The 25,294-nt window shown below is 41.2% G+C and overlaps 2 protein-coding genes across 2 annotated transcripts in view; one reads left to right on the forward strand and one right to left on the reverse strand.

Annotated features, from left to right (window-relative positions):
- Positions 1-3,085: 3,085 nt before the first annotated feature.
- tm2d1 (TM2 domain containing 1) lies at positions 3,086-17,156 on the reverse strand. The gene is made up of 8 exons (XM_083767530.1): positions 17,054-17,156; positions 16,315-16,364; positions 15,880-15,948; positions 14,005-14,113; positions 11,868-11,959; positions 10,645-10,718; positions 6,972-7,084; positions 3,086-3,354 (listed from the first exon to the last, which is right to left on the reverse strand). The coding sequence occupies exons 1-7, from the start codon at positions 17,143-17,145 to the stop codon at positions 6,974-6,976; spliced, it is 597 nt and encodes a 198-aa protein (XP_083623656.1). The 5' UTR covers positions 17,146-17,156; the 3' UTR covers positions 3,086-3,354; positions 6,972-6,973.
- A 647-nt stretch (positions 17,157-17,803) lies between these two features.
- The window catches only part of patj (PATJ crumbs cell polarity complex component), a gene marked incomplete at its 3' end in the record, with an annotated part of 120,580 nt that continues 113,089 nt past the window's right edge, over positions 17,804-25,294 (forward strand). The window contains exons 1-3 of the mRNA XM_083766793.1: positions 17,804-17,828; positions 18,694-18,716; positions 20,967-21,053. Coding sequence (XP_083622919.1) covers positions 21,032-21,053 — 22 coding nt within the window. The 5' untranslated portion in view covers positions 17,804-17,828; positions 18,694-18,716; positions 20,967-21,031. The remainder of the gene's footprint in view (positions 17,829-18,693; positions 18,717-20,966; positions 21,054-25,294) is intronic.

The following is a 25,294-nucleotide window of genomic DNA, read 5'->3' on the forward strand; positions in this document are numbered from 1 at the left end:
TCCGTCTGTTTTCCAACGGTAACACCACCGCCTCCAAATCCGTGCGTAAATGTGCGTCCGCGCACGCACGGCCACGCACGCTGCCTGCCTGCCTACAGGCTGCTACGGCTTCCTCTCACTACATGCATTTATTATACTATTGCGTAATTCCATTACGTCAGCATAGGGTACCTTTTTTGCCCCCTCCCCCCCCCCCCTTCTTTTGTTTGAGGTTTAACCCATTCTGACCTGAGATCAGATTCTAAAAATGTCTTCTATAGGCTACATCCTGACAGTTTTCCATTCTGACCTGAGATCAGATTCTAAAAAATGTCTTCTACATCCTGACAGTTTTCATTCTACCCGAGATCAGATTCTAAAAATGTCTTCTACACATCCTGACAGTTTTCCATTCTGACCTGAGATCAGATTCTAAAAATGTCTTCTTACATCCTGACAGTTTTCCATTCTGACCTGAGATCAGATTCTAAAAAATGTCTTCTGATGTCAGTCGCTCTTCGATTTTTCAAAAATAGGGTGGCGCGCTACGAGCTTGTAGATCTGCTATTTTTCAATAGCTAAAGCATAACATAGTGCTAACACCAAAATGGGTTCCCGCACAGAATGGGTTAAAGACACATTGTTATTATTATTACTATTAGGAATTAATTAATGTCCCTAAAATGGCCTTGAGTTGAGTGAACCTTTCGTCATAATGAAATCTAATCTCACTACGTTTAAAATATGAACAATAAACTAAGTTAATTATGACAGCTTTGTTTGAGGTTTAAGAGTAAGACACATTCCTATATGTTGAGAATGGCCTTGAATTAACTTAACATATGAATAATCTGAGTAATATTAATAAAACTATAAACTGAGTTATGACAGCTATACAACTGTTAACCCATTCTGAACGGGAACCCATTTTGGTGTTAGCATCATGTTATGCTTTAGCTATTGAAAAATAGCAGATCTACAAGCTCGTAGCGCGCAACCGAGTGGCGCGCTACGAGCTTGTAGGTCTGCTATTTTTGAAAAATCGAAGAACGACTGACATTTTTAGAATCTGATCTCAGGTCAGAATGGGTTAAATATTATAACTGTGTGATGGGGAATGTCGTCCTATCAATTCCAGTCAAGGCAAAAATGAACCTCATGTCAAAAGTCTGTTCTGAGGCTGGGATTGGTCAGAGAAGTGGTTTCCTCATCGCTCATTTGCATAATGGGGAGGGTCCAACTCTGTTGCCATGGAGACTGGTGGAGGCTGAACTGACAACGTTGTTTTCATTATAGACACAAAACCTCTTTTATTTTGAAGTCTTCACCACGGTGACGTGTTCCTGTGAAACCACAGTTATTAATATAGACACAAACCAATCAGTGAGTTGTTGTAGAGTCAATAATATCATATAAAAAGGTACATGTTCTTACTTATGTTGTGGTGAGAAACTGTCCGTACGGTACAACCCGTGTGAAACTCTCCTCTCCCCCTGCCTCCCTCTGTCTCTCTCTCCCCCTCTACTACTCCCTCCCACTCTCTCTCCCCCTCTACTACTCCCTCTCTCTCTCCCCCTGCATCCCACTCTCTCTCTCTCTCTCCCCCTGCCTCCCACTCTCTCTCTCCCTGCCTCCCCCTCTCTCTCCCCCTCCCCCCCCTGCATCCCACTCTCTCTCTCTCCCTCCCCCCCTCTCTCCCTCCCCCCTCTCTCCCCCTCCCTCTCCCTCCCCCCTCACTCCCCTCCCCCTCTCTCTCTTCCCTCTCTCCCTCCCCCCTCCCCCTCTCTCTCTCTCTTCCCCTCTCCTTCCCCCTCTCCCTCTCTCCCCCTCCCTCACCCCCGTCTCTCTCCCTCCCTCTCGCTCTCTCTCTCTCTCAGGCAAAAGTGCAACACTATCTATCTCTCTCTCTCTCTGTTTCTGGCACAACAGCGCCACTTTTGCCCCTGCTGGTACTCTACACATGGGGACAAAGGGACATTGCTGTTCCTTGGAAAAAAAATCACACCCGGTGTGAACTGAGTGGTGCAACTCCCCTCTCACCCCCCCCCCCCCCTCTCTCTCTCTCTCTCTCATTAGCAGGCAACAGTGCAGCACTCTCTCTCTCTCTCTGTTTCTGGCACAACAGCGCCCCTACTGGTACCAATAGTTATTCTGGTGCTCATGGCCACCTTTTCAGACTCCATCATGGCCCATAGCACTTACCCTACCCACTTAACACATTCTGACCTGAGATCAGATTCATACGAGGTTTCCACTGGACACACATTGGTCTGACTAACCCATTCTGACCTGAGATCAGATTCTAAAAATGTCAGTCGTTCTTCGATTAAAAAAATAAATAGCAGACCTACAAGCTCGTATCGCGCCACTCGGTGGCGCGATATGAGCTTGTAGATCTGCTATTTTTCAATAGCTAAAGCATAACATGATGCCAACACCAAAATGGGTGCCCGTTCAGAATGGGTTAAGATAGCATTTCTGTAGACTTAGATAGCATCTGATACAGACTTATAGCATGCTATGTAGACAGCACTATAATTGCATTGTATGTAGTCATAGCACGCCATAGCACATATGTATAGCATAGTAGTATAGATGTATAGTTTATATGTATAGTTTCATTATATAGATATTCCACTGTTACTTTCTTAGCTTACACGCATGTTTCATGATAAATGTTTTTTTGTGATGTATTCCCATGCTTTTGTTCTTGCTTAATGTAAGTCGCTCTGGATTAAGAGCGTCTGATAAATGCCTAAATTGTAAATTGTAAATTGTACAAAGACGGAGACATAGGTGAACACGGACATTGCTGTTCCTTGGAGTGGTTGGAGCACCACTCAAACCCCCCCCCCATGAAACCGGGTCTGAAACGGAGCCGGTTCCGAAACCCAACGCGACTGATACCTGAGACTGTAGGAGGTGGATGACGTCACGCTGCCTGTTCAGACCGCTCTGAAATAAGTTACCTTTTTTTTAAATTATTTTCTCAATAAAACAGTCATGTGATTGATTACTGTACATTCTCCAGGAAAACAAAACATTTATTTACAAAATAACACTATACATGAATAACCCATTCTGACCTGAGATCAGATTCATACGAGTTTTCCACTGGACACACACTGGTCTGATTAAACATTACGCTGTGTGTGTGTGTGTGTGTGTGTGCGCGTGCCTGCCTGCGTGCGTGTACAGTACCAGTGGTGGAAAGTAACAAAGTACATTTACTTATTATTTACAAAATAACAACATAACGTTAATCCTATACATAAATAAACAGTCCGATTTGTGTGCGTGTGTGTGCGTGTATGGGGTGCAGTGTGCATCTTGTTGTATATGCCAGCATTCAGAGGAAGACACTCCATTTCATCCCTGGAGAGAGAGAGAGAGAGAGAGAGAGAGAGAGAGAGAGAGAGAGAGAGAGAGAGAGAGAGAGAGAGAGAGAGAGAGAGAGACAGAGAGAGAGAGAGAGAGATACAGAGACAGAGAGAGAGAGAGAGAGGTTAATTCGTGATATAATTATCAGTGAAAATAGGTAGTCGACGAACATTTTTCGTCTTAGTTTTAGTCGACGAAAACAACACTGCTCTGTGCACATCTGAAGAAGCAACCGATTAGAAAACAACCTGTGATAATGATGTCTTCTTTTATATTCCTGAAGCGATGGTATGACACAGGTCTCAAATTATGGTTCATAATAAATAATAAATCCTGCTCACCGCCTACAAAGTAGTGTTGTTTTCATCGACTAAAACTAAGACGAAAAATGTTCGTCGACTACCTTTTTTCACTGACTAAAACTAAATAAAAACTAAATAAAAATGAATCTATGACTAAAACTAAGACTAAATATACTGACAATTTCGTCAACAAATAAAAACTAGACTAAAATGTTAGGAAGGGACTAGTGGACAAGAGATCCAGTTTTATGCTGGGTTGCATGCTATTTTCAGCATGCAACCGAAGTGTAAAATATGTCATTACAACGACATCAAGGCCTGTCAAAATACATTTTAGTCGACTAAATCAACTGTAGATTTAGTCGACTAAAATCTTATGACGTTTAGTCGACTAAAACTAGACTAACACTAAGACATTCCAGGTGACTAAAATGTGACTAAAACTAAATGGAAGTTTCAGTCCAAAGACTATGACTAAACTAAAATAGAAATGTGCTGCCAAAAACAACACTGGTACAAAGCTCTCAATAACCTGGCTCCCCCCTACCTCTCCGATCTTCTCGAACCATATGCCCCCCCCCCCCCCCCCCGCTCCCTCAGGTCCAGTGAAGCCAACCTCCTGAAGGAACGCAAGGCCAAGTACCGCACCTGGGGGGACACCTGGGGGGACAGACAGGGCCTTCTATGTCTCTGCCCCCAACCAGGGGGGACACCTGGGGGGACAGACAGGGCCTTCTATGTCTCTGCCCCCAACCTGGGGGGACACCTGGGGACGGACAGGGCCTTCTATGTCTCTGCCCCCAACCTGGGGGGACACCTGGGGGGACAGGGCCTTCTATGTCTCTGCCCCCAACCAGGGGGGACACCTGGGCCTTCTATGTCTCTGCCCCCAAACTCTGGAATGAACTCCCTAACCATCTCAGAGTTGCTCCCTCTCTCCTCTCCTTCAAAACCTCACTCAAAACTAGGCATGCCACGGTATGAGCATTTACAGTACGGTACGGTGCCGGTATTGATAACCTATACCTCGCTATTCCACGGTATTTATATTTAGAAAAATATATATCCCCCCCCCCCCCTCCCTCCCCCCACACCTATGTCTAGTGACTACCCCCACCTCCTTATAAGCCCTTCTTTGGTCCCTAACCTGTGGGCCTACATATCTTATTTTTTAATTTTGACCTTGTGTGATAATTTGAATTTTGTTGTTATTTGTCACGTCATGATTATGAATTGATTACCCAGGACCTGAATGGAAACAAGACTGCAGGGACTGTTTTCAGTGATCCCTTTGGACATGTGTTTGACTGTACCCTGTTACAATTCTGCCAATAAAGTATTCAATCAATGAATCAATAGCTATTCCCCACTGTATTACACTGTACTATGGCTCCCCCTAATGGCCGTTTATGGTACATGTACCCTGCACGCTGTAGCAGAGCTAGTGCATAATCTGCACATGCTAACAACTCTGTGTGCCGTGTTGACAGTTCACACTTATTTAGCCCATTCTGACCTGAGATCAGATTCACACGAGGTTTCCACTGGACACACACTGGTCTGATTAACCCATTCTGACCTGAGATCAGATTCACACGAGGTTTCCACTGGACACACACTGGTCTGATTAATACATTATGGAAATATGGAATATACAATTGGATCTGGGTGTCTTTCAGCAACACTATAACTCAAAGGTAGGAAGCAACTTTTCAATCTACTGCAGCTTTCAGTGTGGTGAAGCAGCATGCGCCGCCCACCGACGCTGTATTCAAAATACCGTAAACTAGGAAATCTCACCGTATCAACACCGTGGCTGTTACTGTCGCGGTATTACCGAAATTCGGTAAACCGCGGCATGCCTACTCAAAACACACCTCTTCAGGATAGCTTTCCCCAGCTGAGGCCTCGTTTATCCTTTTATCTTTTTAACCCTGTACTGTTGTTCTATCTGTTATGTTTTGCTTTGTTTTTTTCTTATTAAAGTCTGTTCCTAGTGTTCCTATGTGAAGCGCTTTGGGTATTTAGTAGGGATGTCAGTAACGGATAGTTTGGTTGATTTTTTTTCTTTTTTTAATAGGCTACCCCAAATGTAATATGCATGTATAGGCTACATAATTAAAGTTGGTAGACGAATGGCATACATTTATTTATGCTCCTTTTATAAAAGACAAACAAAAAAGCAACATTTAACAATATAAATAAATTGTTGTAGGCTTCTGGCTTAATCATCAATAAACAACGCATCGCATCTGCATGATGCATGCATCTGCGCGTCTACAGTACAGAGGTCCGCCGGTTCTAGTCCAACAAAACATAAATAAATCCAGTCCAGATCCGAGCAACCTATACCTATAAAGCCACTGGACGCATGGGCTAAGACTTTTTTTATTATTAAGGAAGATCACCATGCATGTCACCGTGTTCCGTTTGTTGACTTTTCGCTGACGAGAAAACCCTCAAACATCGATAGCACATGGCTAACTTTTGATAGCCGTAAGCCGTGCCAGTGTGGAGACGGATAGGAGGGCAGCGGCGGCTGTAAACGTTCTCCCTCCAGGCCAAATGGCCAATAATGGATTTAATAATGTAGGTCTCTGCATTGATACGGTCGACATGTGTTCATCTCGTCTCGCTGTCACTCGCTTACATTTTGACTACCGCAAAGCTACCGTTGTAACTTGTAGCCAACTAGCCATTGAAGTACAACAGAGAACGGGGACATTGAGGGGGCAGAAAACAGAGCCCGAGCGCTGTTCATGCAGCCTGGAGTGCGACAAGCTGGGCGGCGCAAATAGCAATTTTAGGCATGTGTGCAACATGACAACTGTTTTAAAGTATTGTACAGTGACAAAAAACAGTAACAATATGAAGTAAGTACAGCTTTGTGATGTCACTGCGATGTACTTGTTACTGTTACAAAAAAAAATTCAGACCTCCAGTTCTAGGCAACACAGAATGGGGTGACTTTTTATTATTATTTCCACAACAAGTATATTAATGACAGTAAAATGTTGAAAATGAGTGGTATCCTGTAGTCACTATTCGTTGATTCACTGGGATACCAAAAAACATTTAAAAAAAAAGGTTTCTCGCTGTTCTCGGGTTGAATATTGATATGCAATTAAAATGTGATTAATCTAGATTAATTAATCGCAAAGCCTCTGATTAATTAGATTAATTTTTTTAATCGAGTCCCAGCTCTAGTATTCATGTAACTTCCGGTCCGCCCCATGTGTGTGTGTGTGTGCGTGTGTGCGTGCGTGCGTGTGTGTGTGCATGTGTGTGTGTGTGCGTGCGTGAAGGTACCTTCATGGTGAGAACTGTGTCCTCCTGAATGTCTCGTTGTTGATTGACAGCCTGGTCAGTCTGGCTCCGTAGTAATCTACGATGTAATCTGATCCATCTGAGGGTCCTACAATCTGTACAACACCAAACACACACACACACACACACACACGCACGCACACACACGCACGCGCACGCACGCATGCACACACGCACACACACACGCGCGCACACACGCACGCGCACGCACGCACACACACACACACACACACACACACACAGAAGTGATAACATCAAAACAGTTTAGGACAAGTTTAACCCATTCTGACCTGAGATCAGATTCTAAAAATGTCTTCTACATCCTGACAGTTTTCTGAAAAAGCTATGTTTCTGTGTCAGTCGTTCTTCGATTTTTCAAAAAATAGCAGACCTACAAGCTCGTAGCGCGCCACTCGGTGGTGCGCTACGAGCTTGTAGATCTGCTATTTTTCGATAGCTAAAGCACAACACAATGCTAACACCAAAAAGGATTCCCGCCCAAAATGGGTTACACGTAGCCTGCCAGAACCGTAGTAACCGTAGGGTTACGTTAGTCGTGCTAAAAAACTATTCAAATATGTAATCATGAGTAACTATCGGCACTATTTAGTATTCGGTGTCACTTCTCACTTCACTTTGCAGTTGTTCTGTCCCCTGTGCCATGTCGATCTGTGTTGTATTGTATCGTGTATGGTCATGGTGTTGGGTGCCTGCACATATGCTACATGGCATCAACGCATGGTGTTGTGTGCAGGCGCCCCACACTCTTTCTTTTATCATTCACTTTTTAAGAGCCTGCCCAGGGACTGCAGATGAAATGTAGCTTCGGCTAACTCTGGCCCATTTACATTGATGTGAAAACTGACATGTTGATTAATGAGCTTTGTCCCTGTCAAATAAATAAATAAATAAATAAACCGTAGACTACGTTTTCCAGGGTTTATATCCTTTGATCCATGTTTTGATCAGATCGAATCGATAGCCGACGCTCGTCAGCATAACAGTCAAAGTGGGACACCTACAATTTTACAATTTACAATTTAGGCATTTAGCAGACGCTCTTAATCCAGAGCGACTTACATTAAGCAAGAACAAAAAGCATGGGAATACATCACATAAAAGCATTTATCATGAAACATGCGTAAGCTAAGAAAGTAACAGTGGAATATCTATATTATGAGACTATACATATAAACTATATATCTATACTGCTATGCTATACATATGTACTATGGCGTGCTATGACTATATACAATGCAATTATAGTGCTGTCTACATAACATGCTATAAGTCTGTATCAAATGCTATCTAAGTCTACAGAAATGCTATCTAAGGGGGTAGGGTAAGTGCTATGGGCCATGATGGAGTCTGAAAAGGTGGGTTTTCAGACTACGGCGGAAGATTGGGAGTGATGGGAGTGATGAGGTACTTAAAAAACTGAGTGCCCTCCAACCCCACAAGGCCACTGGCCATGACAATATTCCCTCCAAATTTCTCAGAGACTCAGCCTTTTCCATAGCTCCAGTCATCACCCACATAGTTAACCTCTCCATCAAACAGGGACAGGTCCCCCAAGATTTTAAACTGGCCAAAGTAACCCCCTTGTACAAAAAAGGGAGTAAATTAGAACCCGGCAACTACCGCCCTATTTCTATTCTAAGCTCCATCTCGAAAGTGATGGAAAAAATTGTCTATGAACAGGTTGAAAAGTATCTTGCCACTAATAAATTGCTGTACGAGTTCCAATCTGGTTTCAGAACATCCCACTCCACTGACACATGCCTCCTCTATTTGAGCGATCACATCAAACACGAGGTGGATGCTGGAAAATACTGCGGCATGGTCATGCTGGACCTCCAAAAGGCTTTTGACACCGTGAACCACTCCATACTGGTTAACAAGCTTAAAGCTATTGGTTTTGATAGCACATCAGTGAGCTGGATGCAATCCTACCTGGAGGGGAGAGAACAGATGGTGGAGGTGAACGGAACACTGTCCCCTCCCCTCCCAGTGAGCTGTGGTGTCCCACAAGGAAGCATACTAGGGCCTTTACTGTTCCTAATTTATGTTAACGACATGACTTCAGCTTGTGACTGCAACTTGTTCCTGTTCGCAGATGACTCAGCACTGCTGGTCTCGGACAGGAACAAACTGCAGGTTGAAAAGACCCTCAGCTCTGAACTCGGTAGAATCTGCACCTGGCTCGCTGATAACAAACTATCCTTACACCTGGGAAAAACTGAATCCATCCTCTTCGGATCAAATAGTAAACTCAGCAAGGCAGATGGCTTCTTGGTTAGAGTGGGTGACAATATTATCACACGAAAAGATCAAATTACCTACCTAGGTTCCATCCTGGAGGCTAATCTTTCCGGTGATAAAATGGCCACCAACGTAATCAAAAAAGTCAATCAAAGAACAAGATTCCTTTACAGGATCTCCTCACTGGTCAGCAAAAACACCTTGAAGACCTTAACAGGAGCCCTCGTACAAGGTTTCTTTGACTATGCATCCACCTCTTGGTACCACAGCACCTCAAAGGCCCTTAAAACAAGGCTCCAGACCTCCCAAAACAAACTGGTCAGGCTCCTACTTGGCCTCACCCCCCGAACCCACCTCACCCCTGCCCACTTTGACAGGCTGGGATGGCTTAGGGTCGTCGACAGAGTACAGCATCTTGCAATGGGTCTGGTCCACAAGATTCGATACACCACCAAGATACCCATGTACCTGTCTAAATACTTCCTTAATGTAAACGAAGTCCACACCCACAACACCAGAGGGAGTGCAACAAACCATGTACAACCCAGATTCGGCACAAACAAGGGACTAAATTCTTTTCGCTCCTATGCTACCAAAATGTGGAACGCCCTACCAACAGTCATTAAGACATGTGAATCCCTTGACTCCTTCAAAACCGCTCTCAAAGGGCACCTACGGATGGCTGCAATTCGAAACTGGCCTCTGTAAAATCTGAATCCCCCCCACCCCATTTCCCTCACTGTATATTGTATATTTTCCCAGTGCTTGTATATTTTCCCTTTTTTGCTTCCCATATGATGAATTCCTGTTCTGTTCTTTAGCTACATAGAAATGTCTATTTGTATGTCTCTAAATGGTTGTATGTCTTTAAATGTTTTGATGAATTGAACAATGTGGACCCTGTTGTAAACAAGTGTAATGCTTAATTGGGTCGTCCACTCACAGTTGACAGTCTTTGTATTGAGTTTGTGCTTAAAATGTACTGTAAATTCTACAAACTGTTAATAAATATTTCAATCAATCAATCAATCAATCAATCAATCAATCAATGCTGCAGTTCTGACTGCAATGGGAAGTGCATTCCACAGTGCATTCCACACCTAGTGGCCGCGGCCATTTTGAAGATGCGTACGCATCCACTTGCACTCTATGGGCTGTGTATAGGATTAACATCGTAACATCCGGTTAGAACTGCTGTTATGTTCATGTGTATATGATTAACATCGTAACATCTGGTTAGAGCTGCTGTTATGTTCATGTGTGTATGATTAACATCGTAACATCCGGTTAGAGCTGCTGTTATGTTCATGTGTATATGATTAACATCGTAACATCCGGTTAGAGCTGCTGTTACGTTCATGTGTGTATGATTTAATTCAGTGTGAAACCAAACCTGCATGGCGATCAGCATGAAGTCCACCAGGCTGCCAATACCACAGAACCCCACAGTGCAGAACTTCAACAAGCCTGAGAGAGAGACATAGACACACAGAGAGAGAGAGAGATTATCCTGTTATCATAATGTCATGTGATACTGTGATACGAACTGTGATTGGTTCAGCGGCAGATCTGAACAGGAAACTCATGTAAAGCCTCGACCACCTTACAGCCCGTAGCCCCTCCCCTAGCCTCGACCACCTTACAGCCCGCCACTGAATGTGGGAAGTGAGGACGCTGGCGTCGACTGTTCGCTGCTTCACCTCCCAATGAATGAATGAATGAACCTTCACCTCCCAATGTAAGAATGAATGAACCTTCACCTCCCAATGTATGAATGAATGAACCTTCACCTCCCAATCTATGAATGAATGAACCTTCACCTCCCAATGTATGAATGAACCTTCACCTCCCAATGTATGAATGAATGAACCTTCACCTCCCAATGTATGAATGAATGAACCTTCACCTCCCAATGAATGAATGAATGAACCTTCACCTCCCAATGTATGAATGAATGAACCTTCACCTCCCAATGAATGAACCTTCACCTCCCAATGTATGAATGAATGAACCTTCACCTCCCAATGTATGAATGAATGAACCTTCACCTCCCAATGTATGAATGAATGAACCTTCACCTCCCAATGTATGAATGAATGAACCTTCACCTCCCAATGTATGAATGAATGAACCTTCACCTCCCAATGAATGAATGAATGAACCTTCACCTCCCAATGTATGAATGAATGAACCTTCACCTCCCAATGAATGAATGAATGAACCTTCACCTCCCAATGTATGAATGAATGAACCTTCACCTCCCAATGTATGAATGAATGAACCTTCACCTCCCAATGTATGAATGAATGAACCTTCACCTCCCAATGTATGAATGAATGAACCTTCACCTCCCAATGAATGAATGAATGAACCTTCACCTCCCAATGTATGAATGAATGAACCTTCACCTCCCAATGAATGAATGAATGAACCTTCACCTCCCAATGAATGAATGAATGAACCGTTGTAAAGCACTTTGAGCAATTAGAAAAAAGTAAATTATTATTATATAGCAAATTATTATTACTGCTACGTTACCTAAAGCAGGATATTAAACTATTATTACTGCTACGTTACCTAAAGCAGGATATTAAACTATTATTACTGCTACGTTACCTAAAGCAGGATATCCCAGATAGAAGCGATCAGCTCCGAGCCAGCCCAGGAACAGAGACAAGGCTACGGCTACTTTGTAGGAATACCCACTCCTGAAAAACACAAGAACACTGGATTAAGCATCACGTATACAGTATTAAAACACAAGAACACTGGATTAAGCATCACGTATACAGTATTAAAACACAAGAACACTGGATTAAGCATCACGTATACAGTATTAAAACACAAGAACACTGGATTAAGCATCACGTATACAGTATTAACACACAAGAACACTGGATTAAGCATCACGTATACAGTATTAAAACACAAGAACACTGGATTAAGCATCACGTATACAGTATTAAAACACAAGAACACTGGATTAAGCATCACGTATACAGAATTAAAACACAAGAACACTGGATTAAGCATCACGTATACAGTATTAAAACACAAGAACACTGGATTAAGCATCATGTATACAGTATTAAAACACAAGAACACTGGATTAAGCATCACGTATACAGTATTAAAACACAAGAACACTGGATTAAGCATTACGTATACAGTATTAAAACACAATAACACTGGATTAAGCATCACGTATACAGTATTAAAACACAATAACACTGGATTAAGCATTACGTATACAGTATTAAAACACAATAACACTGGATTAAGCATCACGTATACAGTATTAAAACAGAAGAACACTGGATTAAGCATTACGTATACAGTATTAAAACACAAGAACACTGGATTAAGCATCACGTATACAGTATTAAAACACAAGAACACTGGATTAAGCATCATGTATACAGTATTAAAACACAAGAACACTGGATTAAGCATTACGTATACAGTATTAAAACACAAGAACACTGGATTAAGCATCATGTATACAGTATTAAAACACAAGAACACTGGATTAAGCATCATGTATACAGTATTAAAACACAAGAACACTGGATTAAGCATCATGTATACAGTATTAAAACACAATAACACTGGATTAAGCATCACGTATACAGTATTAAAACACAAGAACACTGGATTAAGCATCATGTATACAGTATTAAAACACAAGAACACTGGATTAAGCATTACGTATACAGTATTAAAACACAAGAACACTGGATTAAGCATCACGTATACAGTATTAAAACACAAGAACACTGGATTAAGCATCACGTATACAGTATTAAAACACAAGAACACTGGATTAAGCATCATGTATACATTATTAAAACACAAGAACACTGGATTAAGCATCACGTATACAGTATTAAAACACAAGAACACTGGATTAAGCATCACGTATACAGTATTAAAACACAAGAACACTGGATTAAGCATCACGTATACAGTATTAAAACACAAGAACACTGGATTAAGCATCATGTATACAGTATTAAAACACAAGAACACTGGATTAAGCATCACGTATACAGTATTATACTTTAGTGGTTGAAAAATAGCGGATCTACAAGCTCTTAGTGCCGCGCTACGAGCTTGTAGATCCGCTATGTTTGAAAAATCGTGTAAATGTGGTGCAAATCTTTGAATATATATATTCTTTCAAAGCGAACGTTTTCAACTCATAACTTTGCTTCTGGGGGGGGGGGAGGTAGGCTAAATGTCATCAGATGGTGGTCCGTGGCTCAGATGGGTCTGAGAGGCTAAATGTCATCAGATGGTGGTTCCGTGGCTCAAATGGGTCTGAGAGGCTAAATGTCATCAGATGGTGGTTCCGTGGCTCAAATGGGTCTGAGAGGCTAAATGTCATCAAATGGTGGTTCCGTGGCTCAAATGGGTCTGAGAGGCTAAATGTCATCAAATGGTGGTTCCGTGGCTCAGATGGGTCTGAGAGGCTAAATGTCATCAAATGGTGGTTCCGTGGCTCAAATGGGTCTGAGAGGCTAAATGTCATCAAATGGTGGTCCGTGGCTCAGATGGGTCTGAGAGGCTAAATGTCATCAGATGGTAGTCCGTGGCTCAGATGGGTCTGAGAGGCTAAATGTCATCAGATGGTGGTCCGTGGCTCAGATGACCAATACATAACTAATGTACCTTGATATGAAAAGGGTTGAAAAGCTCTGCTTTATATGAATACCTTGTGCCGTTTGTATTTAATATTCAATCAATAACTTACACATTCCTACAGGGCGTGGTCTTGTTGAATCCCACCTCTTCTCCGGAGAACTTGAACTCTGAACCGTTGGCCAGACGACAGCTGATGTTGGGAGCAGGTAAACATTCCACTGTAACATATATATATAAATATATATTATATATTTATACTATAGCATACTCTATAGCAGGTAAACATTCCACTGTAACATATATAGAAATATATATTATATATTTATACTATAGCATACTCTATAGCAGGTAAACATTCCACTGTAACATATATAGAAATATATATTATATATTTATACTATAGCATACTCTATAGCAGGTAAACATTCCACTGTAACATATAGAAATATATATTATATATTTATACTATAGCATACTCTATAGCAGGTAAACACTCCACTGGAATATATATAGAAATATATATTATATATTTATACTGTCTTATACTCTATAGCAGGTAAACACTCCACTGGAACTATGGCGTCACTTGTAGTACTCTATAAATACGTAGATATATCTATTATATAATAGATATATCTATTACTCTATAGATATATCTATTATAGTATATAGTATAGTAATAGTACTCTATAAATACATAGATATATCTATTATATCTCTGCTGTCGGGAGGAAACCACCTAACTCCAAAATGCTCATTTTTCAAGAAATGAACAAAATATATATATAAAAATAAGGAAACAAAGAATAATCTTATATATATTTTGTAAAACAAAGCAATGCTGCCTCATCATTGGTGTTGTGACTTTATATATTGACAATATTACTTCCATGAGAGGGGGAGAGGTGGTGGAGTTAGCTGCTTTATAGCAGACAGTTTGAGAGGGGGAGAGGTGGTGGAGTTAGCTGCTTTATAGCAGACAGTTTGAGAGGGGGAGAGGTGGTGGAGTTAGCTGCTTAAAGCAGACAGTTTGAGAGGGGGAGAGGTGGTGGAGTTAGCTGCTTTATAGCAGACAGTTTGAGAGGGGGGAGGTGGTGGAGATAGCTGCTTTAGCAGACAGTTTGAGAGGGGGAGAGGTGGTGGAGTTAGCTGCTTTAGCAGACAGTTTGAGAGGGGGAGAGGTGGTGGAGTTAGCTGCTTTAGCAGACAGTTTGAGAGGTGGTGGAGTTAGCTGCTTTAGCAGACAGTTTGAGAGGGGGGAGGTGGTGGAGTTAGCTGCTTTATAGCAGACAGTTTGAGAGGGGGGAGGTGGTGGAGATAGCTGCTTTAGCAGACAGTTTGAGAGGGGGAGAGGTGGTGGAGTTAGCTGCTTTAGCAGACAGTTTGAGAGGGGGAGAGGTGGTGGAGTTAGCTGCTTTAGCAGACAGTTTGAGAGGTGGTGGAGTTAGCTGCTTTAGCAGACAGTTTGATAGGTGGTGGAGTTAGCTGCTTTAGCAGACAATTTGAGAGGGGGAGAGGTGGTGGAGTTATCTGCTTTAGCAGACATTTTGAGAGGTGGTGGAGTTAGCTGCTTTAGCAGACAGTTTGAGAGGGGGAGAGGTGGTGGAGTTAGCTGCTTTAGCAGACAGTTTGAGAGGGGGTGAGGTGGTGGATTTAGCTGCTTTAGCAGACAGTTTGAGAGGTGGTGGAGTTAGCTGCTTTAGCAGACAGTTTGAGAGGTGGTGGAGTTAGCTGCTTTAGCAGACAGTTTGAGAGGTGGTGGAGTTAGCTGCTTTAGCAGATAGTTTGAGTCCAATGGAGTTGAGATGTTTCGTCCGAATTGCTTTTTAATACTTTTCATTGGTTCATTTTTTTAACCGACACCCAGACGTAAAGGGTGTTCAAAATAAAAATGGATTGACAGCTGTCATCATGCATGATTGACAGGTGTCATCATGTGTGATTGACAGGTGCCATCATGTGTGATTGACAGGTACATACATACCCCATGCTGTCATGTCCTTGCAGTTCTCTGGCTCTTGTGTTGATTCGTCAATCTTTGGGCCTTTACACAGATATGTGACCAATGTTAAAGATTATTAACTTCATTCATTCATCTAATCAATCTTTGGGCCTTTACACAGTTAACCCATTCTGACCTGAGATCAGATTCATACGAGGTTTCCACTGGGACACACACTGGTCTGATGAACCCATTCTGACCTGAGATCAGATTCTTAAAAATGTCAGTCGATCTGCTATTTTTCAATAGCTAAAGCATAACATGATGCTAACACCAAATGGGTTCCCGTTCAGAATGGGATAAATCCGTAAATGATCAGTTATTCAGATTAATAATCAATATCAAAATCATATTGTCCCAGCCTGAGGTGAATAACTGATCAGTTATATTATTGATAATACTAATCGATATCAAAAGGATATTGTCCCAGTCTGAGCTGGTCGCAGGGCTCCATGTTGTCCGTCGTGCTGTGATGAAGACAGTAGAAACATGGAGGTAAACAGTGAACACACACACCATACAAACCTACAGTACACGCCTACATATATACAGTTATACATACATGGTAAATGGTGCATTGGTTGAAATAAAACATGCGCGGCATAAATGTGATATGGGATATTATTTACATTATGAAGAGAGGATATATACAAATAAATGTGATATGGGATATTATTTACATTATGAAGAGAGGATATATACAAAGAAATTTTAATTTTGAGCGATGGAAATAAGCAAATTAGCACAACACCCCATAGCCCCATTCAATTCAATGCAATTCATTTAGGGCTTATGGTAGGGGAAATAGCCAATAAGGAACCTTTGCACAAAATAACACCTGGACCTCTTTGGTGGCGACGTAACATACTAACAACTACAAAGAAAGGTAAGGAAGCCTTTTAGTATGGAATTCTCCTTTAAGCATTTATTATTTCATATTTACATGTCGATTTCAGCTCTGACACTTATTTCAGACATGCTCTAGTATGTGAAGAGTCTGCCTGTGCTATTAACTCATTTAGGATGGAAAAATAAATGAATAATTTCAGTTTTTCTCCTCTGGTGATGCAGCCCCACAGCCAAATCTGGTCACATATACATATATAGGCCTATCGTGCATATAGGCTACATATATAGGCCTATCATACATACATACCTGCAGTAAGCATGTTGTTTATAGACATGTAAACAGAAGGTTATAAACACCGAGGAGGTGAACAACACGGAGCTCCGTCTGACCGCCGCCATGTTGGATCCACACACACACACACACACACACACACACACACACACACACACACACACACACACACACACACACACACACACACACACACACACACACACACACACACACACGCACACACACACACACACACACACACACTGTCACGGCGGTCACGTGACTCCAGCCAGCAGGGCTGCATACATAGGGTGTTCAATTTTACCATGATTGACGTCATGCTGAAAATACAATCTCACAACGCGTCGCACATGCAATCAAAGTGTAAAATATGTCATTACAACGACATCAAGGCCTGTCAAAACACATTTTAGTCGACTAAATCAACTGTAGATTTAGTCGACTAAAATTGCATGACATTTAGTCGACTAAAACTAAACTAAACTCTAGAACATTCCAGGTGACTAAAATGTGTAACTAAGTGAAAACTATTCAAGAGACAACGACTAAAACTAAAATAGAAATGTTCTGCCAAAACAACACTGCAGTTAGTGGACCCCCATGAGAGAAGATGTTTACGGCTCTAGCGGTGATACTCCCGTTTAATTTCATGCGCGCGCGCGTGTGTGTGTGTGTGTGTGTGTGTGTGTGTGTGTGTGTGCGCGCCCACTCCTCAAACTCCTCATTCAAGGTAAAACAGATTACCTCAGGTGTTTAAAGGGACAGAGCGTCTGAATCACTTTAAAATGTGAGTTTATAAACTTTTATTTTTTATTGTTATTAATTCACAAGTTTAACAATTAACAAGGGGGCGTGGCTTCACGTCTCCCGCTTTCACAGCTGCAGAAATAAACTCTGTTTGTAGATTAAATAAAATATGTCATAATAAAAGACAAACAAACACACTTTGAAAACTACAGTTAGCCTCGGCATGCTAACCAGTTAGCTGCTGCTTTATTGATGATGCTTATAATATCATTAGAGACCAGATTAAATACAGATTAAAAAAAAATCCATTAATTTGATCAAAGTGGAGTTTTATTGATTGAATTAAACTCCATCAAAGTACAGATAGGCACTATAAAGTATTGATTTCCAAGCAGTTGGATGGACTGATGGATGGGATGCACCTGCTGTTGCATGGAGTCTACTAGATCTACAGAACATCAGGATTATATTTATTTGTAATAAATATATTATATTATTCTGTATAGATAGATCTGTCTATGGTAGATGTATAGAACATGTGGATGGATAGCATATACTAATATGGACAGTTGGGCACTTATATAAAGATCTGTCTGTCTTAATAGGGTACATTTATAGAACATTAATACATAAAAAATTTTTTTTTACAAGAGTGGAGAATACATTTTATCCTCCACTATTGTAAAAATAAATACAGTTGTTTCATTTTTTTCAAGCTATAACTCCAGTGGAATAACAAAATAAAAACCCGCAGGTCTACAAGCTCACACCGCCCTGCCTCCGCAACGCGCTGTGAGCTTGTAGATCTGCGCCGTCGGAACATGTCCATATCTGTGTGTTTAGGCCCCTCCCCTTTCCTGGCTTCCACTTCCTCATCAGGTGTTTTCTGTTTTTTTGCATCGCAGGTGAAACAACAGGAGGGAAGAAGGTGAGTCTCAAATAAATCAAAAACATGGACTAAAAAGTTAATACATCTCTCGTAAAGTCTTCTAAAACAGTCCATATGGTGTTGCTATACAGTTTCAGTGTTTAATAGTGGTGTTTATAACGTTGTTTAATGTGCTTTAGAGACTGTATTCATGTGAGTTGTGTCAACAGTGACAGTGCTGTCATGCTAATGTTATGCAGCAGCTAAACTGAATCAGTGCTTTTTTCAACCCTTTATATTCATTATTCATTCATGTAGTTGTTTATTTGGTATTGTTTCTAAAGTGTAGTTGTTTATTTGGTCTTGTTTCTAAAGTGTAGTTGTTTATTTGCTCTTGTTTCTAAAGTGTAGTTGTTTTTTTGGTCTTGTTTCTAAAGTGTAGTTGTTTATTTGGTCTTGTTTCTAAAGTGTAGTTGATTATTTTGGCTTGTTTCTAAAGTGTAGTTGATTATTTTGGCTTGTTTCTAAAGTGTAGTTGTTTATTTGGTCTTGTTTCTAAAGTGTAGTTGATTATTTGGTCTTGTTTCTAAAGTTTAGTTGATTATTTGGGCTTGTTTCTAAAGTGTAGTTGATTATTTTGGCTTGTTTCTAAAGTGTAGTTGTTTATTTCGGCTTGTTTCTAAAGTGTAGTTGATTATTTGGGCTTTCCTAATATTGTTTAAAGTAAACTAGTGTCTCACAAATTAATATTTGGCCACACATCTGAAAAGATTCCCCCATTGTGTAGTTTCAAGATCATTCGTTGAAAATAGCAGATCCACAAGCTCCACAACGTGTCGCATCGTGACGCAATGTGAGCTTGTAAATCGGCTATTTTCAAGCAGCCGATCGTTTATAGTTTGAGGTGCTCACATTTGACTATCACTTATTTTGGGGCTTGTTTTCATAGACCTCGTTGCTCATTTCTCTCGCATAATCTGGCAACCCTGCATGGACTCAGTGTGACCTAGTTTTAGGACAGTTCCCATGGTCAGTAACACTGTTTTAGCAAACAAGCTCTTAAAGAGATATTTCACTTTCAAATGTCAATGTTTGTGGTCATTCTAACGTCTTCTCTGGCTGCTTGAAAGTTCAGTATTTATTATTTGATCAGACATGCCCCAAGTCATCACGTCTCTGCTTCTGGTGGCTGATATTGTCCTTCTAATGAATGCTGGACTGGTTGAAAATGAAAACACACGTCTCTGCTTCTGGTGGCTGATATTGTCCTTCTAATGAACGTTAGACTGGTTGGAAACACACGTCTCTGCTTCTGGTGGCTGATATTGTGCTTCTAATGAATGTTAGACTGGTTGAAAAGTAACACACGTCTCTGCTTCTGGTGACTGATATTGTCCTTCTAATGTATGTTAGACTGGTTGAAAACACACGTCTCTGCTTCTGGTGACTGATATTGTCCTTCTAATGTATGTTAGACTGGTTGAAAACACACGTCTCTGCTTCTGGTGACTGATATTGTCCTTCTAATGAATGTTAGACTGGTTGAAAACACACGTCTCTGCTTCTGGTGGCTGATATTGTCCTTCTAATGTATGTTAGACTGGTTGGAAACACACGTCTCTGCTTCTGGTGGCTGATATTGTACTTCTAATGTATGTTAGACTGGTTGGAAACACACGTCTCTGCTTCTGGTGACTGATATTGTCCTTCTAATGTATGTTAGACTGGTTGGAAACACACGTCTCTGCTTCTGGTGGCTGATATTGTCCTTCTAATGAACGTTGGACTGGTTGAAAACACACGTCTCTGCTTCTGGTGGCTGATATTGTCCTTCTAATGAACGTTAGACTGGTTGGAAACACACGTCTCTGCTTCTGGTGGCTGATATTGTCCTTCTAATGAACGTTAGACTGGTTGAAAACACGTCTCTGCTTCTGGTGACTGATATTGTCCTTCTAATGAATGTTAGACTGGTTGAAAACACACGTCTCTGCTTCTGGTGGCTGATATTGTCCTTCTAATGTATGTTAGACTGGTTGAAAACACACATCTCTGCTTCTGGTGGCTGATATTGTCCTTCTAATGTATGTTAGACTGGTTGAAAACACACGTCATGTATTTAACATTACATGACATAATGTAACACATTAGTCAACAAAAGGACAGCGTGATATCGCGTAAATATTCTGGACTTCATTGGTAAAAAATCAGACCCATCTGAAGTGAGTGGTGCTGTGCTGTGCTGTGCTGTTCTGTGCTGTGCTGTGTTGTGCTGACGTGTTGTGTTGTGTTGTGTTGCGTTCTCTCCAGGTAATAGCAGACTGCTGGACAGACGGACGGACAGACAGACAGCAGGACATAAAGACACAACGGCCATGTTTGAAAATGTCCCCGCAGGTACGTACACAACATGTATCTACTGGTACGTACACAACATGTATCTACTGGTACGAACACAACATGTATCTACTGGTACGTTACACAACATGTATCTACTGGTACCTACACAACATGTATCTACTGGTACGTTACACAACATGTCACACACCTGTATCTACTGGTCTGGTACGTTACACAACATGTCACTGACATGTATCTACTGGTTTGTTACACAACATGTCACAGACATGTATCTACTGGTACGTTACACAACATGTATCTACTGGTACGTACACATCATGTATCTACTGGTACGTTACACAACATGTATCTACTGGTACCTACACAACATGTATCTACTGGTACCTACACAACATGTATCTACTGGTACGTACACATCATGTATCTACTGGTACGTACACAACATGTATCTACTGGTACGTTACACAACATGTATCTACTGGTACGTTACACATCATGTATCTACTGGTACGTACACAACATGTATCTACTGGTACGTACACATCATGTATCTACTGGTACGTTACACAACATGTATCTACTGGTACGTTACACAACATGTATCTACTGGTACGTTACACAACATGTATCTACTGGTACCTACACAACATGTATCTACTGGTACGTACACAACATGTATCTACTGGTACGTTACACATCATGTATCTACTGGTACGTACACAACATGTATCTACTGGTACGTTACACAACATGTATCTACTGGTACCTACACAACATGTATCTACTGGTACGTACACAACATGTATCTACTGGTACCTACACAACATGTATCTACTGGTACGTACACAACATGTATCTACTGGTACATACACAACATGTATCTACTGGTACGTTACACAACATGTATCTACTGGTACGTACACAACATGTATCTACTGGTACGTACACAACATGTATCTACTGGTACGTTACACAACATGTATCTACTGGTACGTTACACAACATGTATCTACTGGTACGTACACATCATGTATCTACTGGTACGTTACACAACATGTATCTACTGGTACGTTACACAACATGTATCTATTGGTACGTACACATCATGTATCTACTGGTACCTACACATCATGTATCTACTGGTACGTTACACAACATGTATCTACTGGTACGTACACATCATGTATCTACTGGTACCTACACATCATGTATCTACTGGTACGTTACACAACATGTCACAGACCTGTATCTACTGGTACGTTATACAACATGTCACAGACCTGTATCTACTGGTATGTTACACAACATGTCACTAACATGTATCTACTGGTACGTTACACAACATGTCACAGACCTGTATCTACTGGTACGTTATACAACATGTCACAGACCTGTATCTACTGGTACGTTACACAACATGTCACAGACCTGTATCTACTGGTACGTTACACAACATGTATCTACTGGTACGTTACACAACATGTATCTACTGGTACGAACACAACATGTATCTATTGGTACGTTACACAACATGTATCTACTGGTACGTTACACAACATGTATCTACTGGTACGAACACAACATGTATCTACTGGTACGTTACACAACATGTATCTACTGGTACGAACACAACATGTATCTACTGGTACGTTACACAACATGTATCTACTGGTACGAACACAACATGTATCTACTGGTACGTACACAACATGTATCTACTGGTACGAACACAACATGTATCTACTGGTACGAACACAACATGTATCTACTGGTACGTTACACAACATGTATCTACTGGTACGAACACAACATGTATCTACTGGTACGTACACAACATGTATCTACTGGTACCTACACAACATGTATCTACTGGTACCTACACAACATGTATCTACTGGTACCTACACAACATGTATCTACTGGTACGTTACACAACATGTATCTACTGGTACGTACACAACATGTATCTACTGGTACGAACACAACATGTATCTACTGGTACGAACACAACATGCATCTACTGGTACGAACACAACATGTATCTACTGGTACGTTACACAACATGTATCTACTGGTACGAACACAACATGTCACTGACCTGTATCTACTGGTACGTTACACAACATGTATCTACTGGTACGTTACACAACATGTATTTACTGGTACATTACACAACATGTCACTGACCTGTATCTACTGGTACGTTACACAACATGTATCTACTGGTACGTACACAACATGTATCTACTGGTACCTACACAACATGCATCTACTGGTACGTACACAACATGTATCTACTGGTACCTACACAACATGCATCTACTGGTACCTACACAACATGCATCTACTGGTACCTACACAACATGCATCTACTGGTACCTACACAACATGTATCTACTGGTACGTTACACAACATGTATCTACTGGTACGAACACAACATGTCACTGACCTGTATCTACTGGTACGTTACACAACATGTATCTACTGGTACGTTACACAACATGTATTTACTGGTACATTACACAACATGTCACTGACCTGTATCTACTGGTACGTTACACAACATGTATCTACTGGTACGTACACAACATGTATCTACTGGTACCTACACAACATGCATCTACTGGTACCTACACAACATGCATCTACTGGTACCTACACAACATGCATCTACTGGTACCTACACAACATGCATCTACTGGTACCTACACAACATGTATCTACTGGTACGTTACACAACATGTATCTACTGGTACGAACACAACATGTCACTGACCTGTATCTACTGGTACGTTACACAACATGTATCTACTGGTACGTTACACAACATGTATTTACTGGTACATTACACAACATGTCACTGACCTGTATCTACTGGTACGTACACAACATGCATCTACTGGTACGTACACAACATGTATCTACTGGTACGTACACAACATGTATCTACTGGTACGTACACAACATGTATCTACTGGTACGTTACACAACATGTATCTACTGGTACGTTACACAACATGTATCTACTGGTACGTACACAACATGCATCTACTGGTACGTACACAACATGTATCTACTGGTACGAACACAACATGTATCTACTGGTACGTACACAACATGTATCTACTGGTACGTTACACAACATGTATTTACTGGTACATTACACAACATGTATCTACTGGTACGTACACAACATGTATCTACTGGTACCTACACAACATGTATCTACTGGTACCTACACAACATGTATCTACTGGTACCTACACAACATGTATCTACTGGTACGTTACACAACATGTATCTACTGGTACGTACACAACATGTATCTACTGGTACGAACACAACATGTATCTACTGGTACGAACACAACATGCATCTACTGGTACGAACACAACATGTATCTACTGGTACGTTACACAACATGTATCTACTGGTACGAACACAACATGTCACTGACCTGTATCTACTGGTACGTTACACAACATGTATCTACTGGTACGTTACACAACATGTATTTACTGGTACATTACACAACATGTCACTGACCTGTATCTACTGGTACGTTACACAACATGTATCTACTGGTACGTACACAACATGTATCTACTGGTACCTACACAACATGCATCTACTGGTACGTACACAACATGTATCTACTGGTACCTACACAACATGCATCTACTGGTACCTACACAACATGCATCTACTGGTACCTACACAACATGCATCTACTGGTACCTACACAACATGTATCTACTGGTACGTTACACAACATGTATCTACTGGTACGAACACAACATGTCACTGACCTGTATCTACTGGTACGTTACACAACATGTATCTACTGGTACGTTACACAACATGTATTTACTGGTACATTACACAACATGTCACTGACCTGTATCTACTGGTACGTTACACAACATGTATCTACTGGTACGTACACAACATGTATCTACTGGTACCTACACAACATGCATCTACTGGTACCTACACAACATGCATCTACTGGTACCTACACAACATGCATCTACTGGTACCTACACAACATGCATCTACTGGTACCTACACAACATGTATCTACTGGTACGTTACACAACATGTATCTACTGGTACGAACACAACATGTCACTGACCTGTATCTACTGGTACGTTACACAACATGTATCTACTGGTACGTTACACAACATGTATTTACTGGTACATTACACAACATGTCACTGACCTGTATCTACTGGTACGTACACAACATGCATCTACTGGTACGTACACAACA

This window comes from Protomyctophum parallelum (assembly GCF_964188405.1).
Source record: "Protomyctophum parallelum genome assembly, chromosome: 6".
NCBI lineage: Eukaryota > Metazoa > Chordata > Actinopteri > Myctophiformes > Myctophidae > Protomyctophum > Protomyctophum parallelum.